The 13,858-nt window shown below is 39.1% G+C and overlaps 1 protein-coding gene across 1 annotated transcript in view; it reads right to left on the bottom strand.

The window, feature by feature from the left end:
- dock2-like (dedicator of cytokinesis protein 2) overlaps positions 1–13,858 on the bottom strand; it is a 92,773-nt gene that overhangs the window by 53,862 nt on the left and 25,053 nt on the right. Inside the window, exons 22-24 of the mRNA XM_072439707.1 lie at positions 12,540–12,648; positions 11,951–12,021; positions 10,063–10,169 (exon numbers count right to left, since the gene is read on the bottom strand). Of these exons, the coding sequence (XP_072295808.1) occupies positions 10,063–10,169; positions 11,951–12,021; positions 12,540–12,648 (287 nt within the window). The remainder of the gene's footprint in view (positions 1–10,062; positions 10,170–11,950; positions 12,022–12,539; positions 12,649–13,858) is intronic.

The following is a 13,858-nucleotide window of genomic DNA, read 5'->3' on the forward strand; positions in this document are numbered from 1 at the left end:
ATTCAATGTTAAATGTACAAAATTGATGTATATCCATCTCTGGTTACGGTAAATTACTTTAAATACTAATATTAATAATATGTCCATCAAGAAATAAAATATTAACTGGTCAAAACTTCTAAAATTCTGATAATAATCATGCGTTTTTTTCTTTCTAGATAATAATCTATGTACGTAAAAATGGAAATGAATAGATTTCAAAGAACTGTATAACATAACACTTTTCAGACCTATTACATACAGGCAAAATAAGCAGATTATTACATTCACGACAATATTTTTAAAAAATTGTTACGCAATGTAAAATCAAAGGTTTCAAGTTTCAGCTTTCAATTTCAAGTGCACTCTAAAAATACATCCCTGACATCTCGTTCCTGTTTGTCCCATCTGTCTGATCCTTCGCCCCTCGCCTCAGCCATCCCTCAGTGAAGCCGCAGGTAGAACAGAAGCCATTAAAAGCTCATTTCAACTGACGCTCGTTGGTGTCATTATTAACGAAGCTAAGACCACGCGGCGCTGAGTGGACCCTCAACAACAGTCACTCCATCAAAAGACTAAACTAATCCAGCAGGCATTATAGAGCTCTCCATCTATTAGGCCATGACAATAAAGATGGATGCATTTGTCTATGTGTGTGGACAAAAGAGGTTTATAGACCAGGGATGTCAAGGTTATTTATTTATCTATGTATTATTTCATTTATTTCATTTATTTTATTATTTTTTTTATTTAATTTATTTAATGTATTTTCTTTTTATTTATATTGATATTGTCACAATATAATCTTTAATAATAATCCTGACAGGCAGGCCGCAACAATGAGTTAAAGTCAAAACCATGTAAAGGGCGTTTTTATCTAGATGATTGTGTGACAACATCCTTACTTTTTCATCAAGATAATATGATTTAATACATTTAGACTTGTGAAAGACAGCAATTTAAGGATTTCAATGTCATTTGGTTGGGAATATTTGTTAAATTGTGATGTTTCTTCTCAAAATAATGCTAAAACTAAAATGTTACACTGAGACATTCCTTAAAAGACACAATTATACTTTTTAGGTTTGGTCTAATATCGCACTGGTATAAAAATGTTTTTAATTGGCAAATCCTCCAGCCACTTTTGACCGTTACCGCACTCAAGTTTTGAAGTTGGGTCCCCAGGGTGCTGCTCTGCTGTAGAATATTAGGACAAAGTATATTTCGAACGGCTGCAATAGGAGTTGAATAAAAAACACTGTAAGTTTATTTTTCAAACAATTGACATTTCTGCTCCCTTATCTTTAATTATATTCACATTTGTATTATTTAGATAGAAGAACCTCAAACAAGACAGTTCCAGGTACATTTTAGCACATTTAATATCATCTGATAATCATTATCAGGATTAAAAAAAAAATGTTTTGTCGATATAAACCACCACCTACAGGGACAATAAAGTGTAACCTTTCAAAACTTCTCACATCAAAACAGTATATTCTGATTCTCCAACATATCCTTGTGTCATTAGAAGCAACAACTTGGGTAATTAGAACAAATACAGTTCAAACAACAGGATCCACAAACAATTACAGAGGATACACACCCACCCATTTCTACTGCCCTGTGCCTGTGCCGTCTGCTTTGATTATAACTGGCTTCTGCTTTAATTTACCCCTTTGAAATGCCTCAATGTGCACATCCAAAATAATGAGCTACACAAGGCCGTTCGAGCACTCTCCAGGTATTTCTCAATGCACATAAGCAACATTAATATCTGCTGCCTCAGCCTCAAAAGCGCTGTTCCTAAAGACCTATTATATCTGGCATGTTTCAAGCGTGTAAGCACTGGTCAAACAAGGTCTAGGTCCTTGTTTACTATGAAATGATTGCTCTACATAATTCCTCCAGGCCTTGAACCTTGCAGTCTGCACTGAGAGCTGAATCAAAGTGATGACTGCTTGTGTGGTGATGAAAGATATGGAAATGATTAGTGCACTGCAACCAGAATACTGATTATTTTTAATGCACTAACAACATGTTTCTCCTTATCTTATTATCTTTATGTTGTACGGCTAAATTACTTTGCATATGATGTGTTATTTATTAATTAATTTGTGTTCAACTAATTTAAAAACACAGGTTAAGTTATTATTACTGCATTATTACTGGACTATTAAAGGCCAATGTACAGCGCCATTAGCTCCTGCTGTACTCTGTGCACGACAGACACTAGTCTCGCACTAATAAATCTGTTAAAACCACTGCCTTCCGTCTCCTCAAACAGCCTCTTCCTATGTCTCTCATTTTGTCAGTAATCTGCAGGTAAAATTCCATATTAAAATACCGCTAGAATTGTGATGAAGTTTATCGAAATGTGGCAGTATGGCCTGCGGGCAGACCATGCCACTTCCTATTGGCTAATCATTAGGGCCGTTGGCCAATAAAATGTTGTTCAGTTTTGTCATTCATCCTCTGACCTACGCACTTCCTGGGTCTGGGTGGTGCTCCACGTTCCTCCGCTCTCCAGTGCCGTGGCCTGTCACCTGGCGCCGCTTTGTTAACGCTCCGATGTGATCTCTGCTGACTCGGGATTGTTGTGGTCTCGCTGTCATGACCCCACAACACGTGGTTGACTAACGTGGTACGTCCTGAGCTTGATATGCCGGTTGCCTAGTGTTCAGGTTAGCGTTAACCAGGTCTCTTTTCAGATGTAACCTAAATTATCTGGAGCGGTGGTGTGCGCTGGAGCCGTTACCTTGCCCTGCCCTCTGTTGATATGGACGTCTGTGCCCTGTGTTGTCCAGGTCCACTGGACTCTTAAAAGACTATACATCCACGCATAAAGAACTGATACGAACTGTGATTACCTCTACTTGATTTGTTACCTAAGCTTGTGTTGTCAAAGTATTTATTAAATTAATAGCCTGGTAAATAAATGACATGTCATGAAACTGGAATCTGCCTCTGTATAATCAAGAACGAATCTGTGTGTCCTTTTAGTTAGTTTTCCGGGTGTAAGCCTGGTGGCGTTGTTGGTTGTTTAGTTTAAAACATTTATAGTATCACCTGAATGCCACATAAAGCTGTAACACGAGGCCTTCACTGTGTGTTGATGCATGTGTTTGACTCGCTGTGCGCTGGTGTGCCTTGGCTTTACGAAGAATAGTAAAGCACTAATAGGACAAGCTAGAATAATTGCTATAATGTTTTGCAGCACCTGTACTTTTTTTTGTAAAGTGTTTGTTTTCAGAAACCTATCTACACCTTGATTTTAGATTAGTACATTACAGTACATCTTTCTCTTCTCTTCCTATCTTGAGAGCTTTAAGGCAAGGCAAGTTCATTTGTAGCGCAAAATTCGTATGCAAGGTAATTCAAAGTGCTTCACACAACAGGAAAAAATGCATTAAAATAACAAAGACATGACAGAAATAACAAAAAAGTTCAAGACGTAAAAGAGAAGAGTGCAAAGAAAATCCTTTCAGTCATATGCACAGCTGAACAAAACTGTTTTTAGCTTAGATTTGATCATTGTCAGAGTAGAAGCCTGTCTCACATCTTCAGGAAGACTGTTCCAGATTGTAGCTGCATAAAACTGAAATGCAGACTCCCCATGTTTAGTCCTGACTCTGGCACCAGCAGGAGGCCGGTCCATGTTTAGTCCTGACTCTGAGCACCAGCAGGAGGCCGGTCCATGTTTAGTCATGACTCTGGCACCAGCAGGAGGCCGGTCCATGTTTAGTCCTGACTCTGGCATCAGCAGGAGGCCGGTCCATGTTTAGTCCTGACTCTGGCACCAGCAGGAGGCCGGTCCATGTTTAGTCCTGACTCTGGCACCAGCAGGAGGCCGGTCCATGTTTAGTCCTGACTCTGGCACCAGCAGGAGGCCGGTCCATGTTTAGTCCTGACTCTGGGCACCAGCAGGAGGCCGGTCCATGTTTAGTCCTGACTCTGGGCACCAGCAGGAGGCCGGTCCATGTTTTGTCCTGACTCTGGGCACCAGCAGGAGGCCGGTCCCTGAGGTCCTCAGAGTCCGAGATGGTTCATATGGCACTAACATATCCAAGATGTACTTTGGTGCTAGGCCATGGAGAGACTTGTACACAAGCAGAGCTGCTTTAAAGTCTCTTCTCTGAGCCACAGGAGCCAGTGCAGAGACCTGAGAACAGGACTAATGTGATCATACTTCCTGGTTCTAGTCAGGACCCGAGCAGCAGCGTTCTGGATGTACTGCAGCTGTTTTACAGCTCGTTTGGAGAGACCAGTGAGCAGGCCGTTACAGTAGTCTAATCTACTGGAGACAAACGCATGGATAAGTCTCTTTAAATCTGGTTTGGACACTATACTTTTGATTTTGGCAATGTTTTTTAGATGGTAAAAAGCTGCTGATGTTATTGATTTGACGTGGCTATTAAAGTTCAAGTCTGAGTCCATTATTACCCCCAGATTTCTAATTTGGTTTGTAGGTTTTAGAGCGAGACTCTGGAGGTGACCGCTAACACTTTCTCTTTGTTTCTGTGGGCCAAAAACGATTATTTCAGTCTTGTCTGAGTTCAGCTGGAAAAAGTTGTTTTGCATCCACAAACTGATCTGTTGGATGCAGTGACAGAGTGAATCTACTGGCCCATAGTCACCTGCCGATAGTGAAACATAGATCTGAGCGTCGTCTGCATAATTGTCATTGGACACAGTTTCGCTGTGTATCAACTGACCTAACGGCAGCATGTAGAGGTTTTGTAGAGAGCATTTATATTGTACAAGTCGTGTAGTGGCCTAGATCTTTTCCGTCTAAGCTCTTTAGACAAAACTTTGGGGTTTTCTTCAAATCTGACAGATCCTACTGGGATTGGCAGGCTAACATCAGTCACAGCTATAATCCCATAACCTCACACCATTTTGTGAGTCTTGTTTGGAAGGCAAGAAACAGAGCAGAGAAATACAAGTAGGGTCATAGAGACAGAGAGGAGACAAGGGAGTGTTCAAATGGTGCACATAAAGCGAACAGAACAAGTCTTGAGAAAATGCAGTTGAACCATTTTTAAACAAAACGGAGACAGATGTTGGTGGAGTAGCATTTTCGGAAAGAGATGAGTAAGTGGATAAGACTGAAGCATTGTGCAAGTGCAAACAATTGGAGCGGGACATAACAGATGCTCACGATGCTTTTTAACAGTGTGTTATGGGAGGTTTGATTTTGCAACCATTGCATGGGTTTTAAGGGAAACAGGCATTGTGTTTTGTGTAGTTTTAAAGTGGTAAAAATATCTTGATCTTGACATTATTGTGTGATGATATATTTCCAAGGTAACTTTTTGGACCTTGGACCTGGATTATGCCAATGTTGGTGCCTTCCTCATGCATTGAAGGATGGCTCAAGACAAATTTCCCACAAAGACAATAATAATAAAATAATAAATGCCTTAACCCTCCCCTTAATGTGTGCATTGTGGTTTGCCCTTTGCCTATGTAATCCAATGCCCTATTAACTTTTGATATGCCAAAAGAATCAGGGAATAAAGGATGTGTGTGGGTTGGCAGTCTAGTACATCAGCACTAAGCATAATTCTGATGGCTCAGCAGACGGCTCATCTTCCCCACACGCCATTTTCCCCATTGCCTGCCAAACATCATAAACTATAGCACGTCATGTTAGAAGGCACTGTCTGTTTTGGGGGGAACGTCTAAATCTCACTTCTCCCACTGTTTTGCTTGTCATTTTTGGCTCTCAGGAAGATGGAGTAATGGGAAAGATGATAATGAGAAGGTTTGGATGCAAAACAACCAAATCTGGGGAATATGTTGAGAACACGCCATGGGACAAACTAAGTGAGACTCAATAGCTTCTTCATCCCTCCATGTCACTGTAGGTGTCTTGCATCAGTTCTCATTTAGACCTCATGCTTTTCTTCTCTTTCAGAGCCACAACTGCTTGAATTTATTTTAAAAGTAGTGCCCGTCTTGTTGCTGCTTCATCAAGTTGGCACCAATGAGGCAGTGTATTCTTTGTGCCAATCCCAATCTCAAATTACCTCTCCAACATAAAGATACATATTTGATATTACGATTTAAACTGTAAATGCAAACAAATGTTTAGCATAGCTTCTTTTTACCGCAAAAACCTCGAAACAGATTAATAAAGTAGATAGTTTAGATTAGATTAGAGACAGACATGAAGCAATCAATGACTTTTAATCATTTGGCTACAATGCGTAACTTAATTAAATGTTTCATTATTCACAAAGGTTGGTTCTAAATTATCAACATCTACAAATATAAAGTTGTTCCTTTTACATCTCTTCAAAGATCTTAATTAAGTCTTGAAAAAGCCATTAGTGGTTGAGCAGCTAAAGTAAGAAAGGATTTGCTGCAGAGGTCCAATGACTTAGTGCCAGCTACATAAAGCAACACAATACTTAGCTGTTAATATTGTGTCAGCCGTCATCAAATAAAATAGTAGCTGGGGACAACGAAATGCAATTCACACCTCTAAAGCTCATTATTCAATGTAATATAGGAGACACTGTAAAATGCCATATGTAGCAGAGAAAGAGGATATATTTTTAATTCACAAAAACCTTCAGTATTATTATATAGAAAAACTGCTTTTCAATATTTATTTTTTTCACTCATCATAGCAAAGACGGAAATAAGGACAACAGATGAAACCTCTTGGCTAACTGTAGCATACCGTACGGTTACTGTAGGTCAATAATATGCATATGTCTGTAATAACTAAAAAATAGGTAAATTAGTTAACAGTTGCCTCTGTGTGTGCAGATCTTTTTACATTCTTCTATAGCAAACAGGCTTGTTACCTTACAAACCAAAACCTTAAAAGCAGCACAGCTTTTAAAAGTCGTTTCAGGCAGAATTACACACAAACTAACAAACATTTGTCCTTAAGTGTCCAAAAATGTAAAATGTTATACTCTGTACCAGTTTGAATTTATACCTCAAGACATAAAGCAATAAACAGTGTAATTTGTCTAATTTATTGCATCTTCGGAGCCAGATGTAAAACCCCCAGTCTTTATGATTAGAGTTAAAGTCTAAAGGCACTGGAGGCTAATGCTGATTGGTGGAGAGTGTAGGCCCTACAGAATTCACTCAGCACTGATTAAATCTGTGATAATAACTGTACAGTCCATGAGTCACTCATATTCATCAGACAACAGGACACTTTTAAAACAATGTGTGAACACTGCAGCAGGAAAATCACACCAAAACAATGAAAAGACATTGTTTATTTACGACTTGTTTACTTGAGTTTCCATTCTTTAATCTGCTTTCTTAACAGACAGTTCAGTACAGTGTATCCAGGGCTTTAACCAGCTTTGGAAAACTAGACGGCAAACAAAATGACAGACTCATCCCTGTGTAAGCCAGCTCTCTGCTCTCCCTGATCTTTTTTCCTTATCTGAGCGGCTGCTCTCAATCTGTCACGCTGTTCTAGTCAGGTGTAATTTGCCTAAATTGAGCCATAACGTGGCCTGTACATTTAATTTTGTCAGAGACGGATTAATCCACATGACGGGATGAGAGCGTGTGTCCCAGTGAATGTTTATGTGCATTCAGTGTGTGCTGTCAAGTCTCTAATCCCACCAGCATATGCTGCATCATTGAAACTGTTCAACACAAACAATTCCACTCCTTCAAACCAAAGTTCATGACTGTAAATGGTGCAAAAATACATTAAAACAACATCTAAAGTTGAAATTAGATGAATGCCTGAATATTATTATAAAACAATAAAAGGCTAACAGTTGGTGATTACACAGATCTGCACCGCTGTTGCACCACGGCAGATTCTTTCAGGAAACACAATAAAATCCGTGTCAATACTGAAATCTAAATCCAAACAATACACTGTTGACTGTTATGTTCCAAAAGTATGCCAAGGGCATTTATTTTGTTTGTATATGTAGAGAATCGGGTGAAAATAATGACCTTCTGTGTGGCTCTCACAGATGTGGGCTAAGCTGCATCTCTGACAGAGGCAGTTCTCCCCAAAGACTGGCCCCACTCCGGCTGACAGGTAGGCCTATTAAATATGTAGTGCATTGCAGCGATGGGACACCGGGGGCCATTAGCCATTTTAAATATATAATTCGAAGCTCCTATATTTCAACCTCCTGACCAAATCACTTCTCCACATACAGGCATTCTGATTAGCATCCCAATACATCTCAATTTCCACACAGTGTCAGTACTCATTTGAAAAGCAGGAGTCGGGAGAGAAACTGCTGTAAATGACCCATGTGTAAATGAAGCAATGAATAAATACGACATCTATCTGAGGAACTGCAGAGGAAGGAGAGCTCTCAGAGCAGGAGATACATTTTATTGTGAACAGGACATAAATATTAATCACTACAGGACAGATTGATGGCAAAGTAAGACCAGTGTCCTTTTTCTCATTAACTTTCTATTTTTCAGTGCCAGAGAGATTTTGTTTCCATCTCCAACCTGTAGCCTCTTCATAATTTAAATCCCATCTTTCACATTGCTCCATCTATTTTTTTTCCTTCTTGTGCCAACCCATCATAGTTCATGTTTTTCCTTGAAATGTTTCTAATTCATTTTTCTAAAAAGACACTATTCACACTCTGGCCTCTGGAGAGATAGCTTAAATGTATTTGTAGATCATAGCATCCCTATAGGTTATGCCTTGGATCATGTTGTTTTTACCCTTCACTGTGAACAGCCCGTCCTCAGTGTGGCACGGGGCAGTGACTGTGTGGACACAGGGTGAGCCCATCGGTCAGATCACAAGGGAATGAATGATTTGAGATAGAATCAATACAAGGGGTCCAATCCTGAAGTGGCATCACCTCTGTTAGCCAAGAATAATGAATGAGTGGGATGTCTGCACTTTGCAATAACCACAGACAGCTTTTAATTATTTGATGATCACAAGGTCTAAACATGTTACTTCCTGCTTACTTTTAGACACACTGATCATTTATAGTGTATAGTGTTTACTTGTTGTGTATGCTATGATACCCTAAACTACACACTCAAATACAGATCAGAGGCATATTACAAAACAAATGAGATACATGGCATTTACTAATTATGCAATGATGTTCAACAAACATACTACAATAATAATGTATTTATATTGGTAGCGTCAACACCCTTTATCTTTATCTTTCCATAACAAAAATCGTATCACTGTGTGTTTTGAATGAAATCTTAAACCTCTACGTTAAAATCAAATAGTTCTTCTTTTCCTGTGAGTATTTATACCCAAACAAACAAGTGTATTTTCTGTCAATAGCAGGGCCCAACAGGACAGAGTCTGCGGACAGGTACCTCTTGCACTGATGATAATAATAGTGTATGTGATTGTGCTGCTTTTGCGCTGATTGAAAAACGCTGGATGGAAAGACGGGGCCGAGAGTGAGAGGTTATTTATTTTTGATGGAACAATGGCCATATCTGTTGGCATTTCAACTGTAATCATGGCACAGTATACTTGGGATATCATTCACACACACTTTTGAACAACAACAATCCCCGCCCCACATTGCCCATGTGGAGGGGAACCTATTTTGAGAACAGACCCCAACTGAGGCAACAGATATTTAAATGGTATAAATGGGTCAAGGTAAAACAAAGCATTCTCTTTTTTCTTGCATAATAGTCACGCTGTTTATTATGTATGTGGGAATTCAAGATGAAAGACCAATGACTTTTATAAAGCCTATTATGTATTTGGTTATTTTACATAGCTGTCATTGCAAACACGCTAAAGACGATGCGACAATTATGGCTGAAACCCGTTTAAACTTACAGATAGTGCACGTAGACTATCCCGACGCTATTATAGTGGTTTACGGGACAGCGCAGGAGCAAATGCGGCGTGATAATATGCTTCATCATCATAAAGGCGATGGTATAAAAAAAGCCTTAGAGCAAAGAGTAGTGATGCTGGTCATAAAGCTGCGAGAAAGCCGCCTGCATGGATGACATAACCAAAGAACACCACCTTTTAGCGTAATCTCCCATTGAAGTGAAATGCCATAACAGAAGAGTTTATATAAATGGATAATTACACGTGAGACTAGAGAGGCTGACCTTGCTTTCGGAAGAGCTGGCTGCTGACAATCTCAGTCATGGACAGCACTTTCTGCTTCTGGAGTTTCTCAGGAGGAATGCAGGAGTAGAAGTCGTGCAACAACTGGCTGGGTAGAAAATATTAAATACATATTAATATCACGGAGCAAAAACAGATATTGATGTTAATGGTCTGACCTACTGCAAATCCGAAGCATTTTTTCTGCTTCTAACATGTTAACTTGGAGGACAAATGGTCAATACAAATGTTTTCAATTCTTGTTCAAACCAACCAAATACATGTAGTTTACTGTCTATTTGAGTTAAGCTATATATTGTAATTCCAGAAACACTATACAAGATGATAAATGATTGGCTTTTGTTCTTCAGTCGAGTAATGAGTTCATCTATGGGAAAATGAAAAATTAGACACACTCTAATGAAGACACAGGTAGAGCCTGAACCCAAATACCATTTTAAAATAATTAAAAAGGCTGGTTGGGAGTGCTGGAGCCACTTAGTAAGATTGAGCGCTGAGCACATGGTAACCGTTCGATCTTCATTTGTTTTCTGTCCACCATTTAGTTTCATCGGGCCTAACTCTGACACACAGTCTGCACAGACACTTTCAAGGCTTATAGAAATACAATACCTCTGACCCTTAAGTATGTTAGCACCGTTTAGTACTCAGTGTTCAATGTTTCTGTTGTTGTGTTGTTTTGAATTCAGTGTTCAATGTTTTGTTGTTTGTGCTGCACCAAATCACCAGGACAAGTTCCTACGTCTGTGAATTTTGTTCATGACAAATGGCAATAAACCCTATTCTGATTCTGATTCTGATTCTAATGTTCCAGTGCCTTTTGATGAGCAAGATCACACAAATAATGGCAATGCAACATGGTGAGCATAATAAGTCATATTTTCTGAACAGCTCTACTACTGTAAGATGTGGTCAAAAGTGGTGAAAATAAACGTAGATTTGATCATAAAAAACATAATTAAATTGAGTTATTTCAGTAGCTAATTGTTCTGCGGGTTGCAGCAGAATACATCAGCTATTTTATTGTAGATATGGCAGCTATGGCTTGATTTCTCTCGTTCTCCAAGTACTTCACACTCATCAGAATTGGGTCCTGATATGAGCCCAGTTATGTGCAGTTGTAGATTTTGCTCCCAGTTTGGTCTGAACTTGATGCGGTGCAAGAGTGAACACGCCCTGAGTTTGAAATTGTGTATGACCCAGAGTGTGCCTATCTTTTTCTTTTATGCAGCGTTGTATCTCCTCTGGAGACTTAAAAAGACTACACAAAGATACAACAACGCTTTAATATCCATCTCTTAGTCTGTGATTGGTATTCACACTACTTAGTTTAGCCTTGGGCACTTCTGATCAAAGATTCAAAAGGGACACTAACTTTTAAGTTCAGACTTGGGGTGAGTTTGCATTCCTGTCTGTAGTAAAATCTTAATGAATTATACAAAAGCTGAGTCGTATGTGAAAGAATAAACTGACTGACTTGTTGCCTTTCGACAGGTGCTTCTGGGCAGGTGTTAGAGGTTGCACCTTTGTGACACGGTGTTGGCATGTTTTCATTTGCAGAGCTGGTGTGGCAGACGTGAATATCAAATAAACAGCAAAGACATAGGTCACAAGCTGATAATGAACAGAGGAGCTGATAGGTCAGATGTCTTAATGATTCTTTCACTAAAGTAATGAGGCCACGATGATAAAATGCACCGCAGCTAGAAATCTCCTGGAGAAGTGAATGCAATTTACAGAAAGCGACGCAGCATCAATACATTTCAGGGTATTTTCTTTGGGAAATGGGAATCAAAGGTTCATAATTTGTAAATAAAATCACGTTTGACATAATTTCTAGAGTGGTGATGAAATGAACTGGAGGCTTACCTGAGCAGTTTACCATCGAAAACCTTCTCAACATCTTGGAGCACTGTTGGTAGGTATTTCAGAGCAGCAACCTGTCGACACGAAACAAGACAAGATACATTCTAGGCACTACATTTACACAATCAACTTAAAATTGATTGAAAAAATACATATATTTTAAGGAACATGTTTTTTTGAAAGGTAAAGCAAGATGGGAAATGTTTGTAGAGGCACATAAAACATTTTGGAGCTTATAGGAGAACTGTTGGACTAGCAATTTGCATGTGTTTTGTTCTTTGGCAAGTCACTTTCTTCTTTGTGTTAATATTTTATGGAGATGGAAATGATATTGACCTTTGGCACGGACGAGATATAATTTCAGTCAGTAGCAGAAGATGTGCAGTGTATAACCACTAATTGCTTTGATTAAAATGCAGATTCAATATAAACACCAACAATACACTGTAATTTATAACAATATACTACAATTTATAGTCCATATCCAACAGCACTGATGCTCCAAGAAAAAGATGGCCCATTAGTAAATGTAATGTAAAGATTAGAAGAGGATTGAAATACACGTGGATACAAATATAGCATCGTTTTGTACCCTGTTGAGCAGAGTCGTGGTGTAGTCGGTTTTCATCAGGTTGTTGATGGATTCAAAGAGGCTTTTCAGGGAGTCTTCAAACTCGGCTTGCTCCTTCCCCTCATATAACCTAGGGAAATATAGAATTATAAATATCACCCCAGGAAAAGTGTGTCAGAAAGGCATTAAAGTGATATAGAGAGAAACGCATGCAACACCAGAATTGTGTGACTCATGCAACACCAGAATGCAGATTAATTTGGAACTTGCGATAAAATTGGAAGAGAATCCCCAAAATGAAAGAAAATCTGATCTTTACACATGAATCTTTATTACTTAAAGCATAAGGTTAAAAGTGCAACATGTAACTTTTCTGGAAGAGGCTCCACAACCGGCCTGTCTCCATGAAGGTGTTATTGCTTTGCCTGGAAAGTTCCACAGCGTGACATTAAACTCATCTGACTCCATGGAGAGAAGGAGGGGACTCCATGCCAGGTCAAGTTACAGGTCAGTTCTATGGAGAGCGGGCCGTGCGCACAGTAAGCATGCATGTATTTGGAGGTATTTTTGAGCAATAAAAATACCTGTTATGACATAAATGCAAGATAGATACTTTTCCAATCCAACTATATTTGTAGAGCACATTTTACCAACACAAAGACTCCTAACTGCTCCACAGAGTACAAAACAAGCACAAATCATTTTTTTACTTTTTTATCGATGCTGGTTGAATTGTATAAAAAGTGAGATTTACATATAAAACAAACTATGACCAAGAAATCAATACTTTTTGGCTGTACTGGCCTCCAGGGTATTAATATGTTGGCATCAAATTGCTATTCCATTTCTCTCTGTCCGTTACGACTCATGCAAATTTGAATAATTTGATGTCGACTTAAATGTCCCGAGTGTGTCCCTCCACGTCAAACACAAGGGACAGACCCCCTGCAAAAGTTACACAGAGCTCTTTTATCGTTAACACAATGTACTATGTTCTTTAGGGTAGATAAAATACGTCCCAAAGCTCATTTCCTCTTTCCACCTGTGAACTGTCCATTGTCCTCACTATCTCACTGGGATTCAATGAAGCTCTGCGCCCATTAATTACAAAGGGCATTATGAGTGCTGGAGGGAGGGATTACCACATGCTGAATTTAGCAAGTGGGATAGGATTAGTCCATAAAACACAAGGTATTATCACTGGCTTTTACAGGGTACAGTTCTGATTGTCCCATCTAATCCAGTCGAAGCGTGGGAGTTCTCCAGGACTATGCGATAATGATGTCGCCCATTCTCACATAGTTTTAATGGCGTCCTATTAGAGCAATGCTTTGTAGATA

Source organism: Eucyclogobius newberryi, unplaced genomic scaffold (genome assembly GCF_026437365.1).
Source record: "Eucyclogobius newberryi isolate DKJ021-1_F unplaced genomic scaffold, fEucNew1.0.hap1 SCAF_11, whole genome shotgun sequence".
NCBI lineage: Eukaryota > Metazoa > Chordata > Actinopteri > Gobiiformes > Gobiidae > Eucyclogobius > Eucyclogobius newberryi.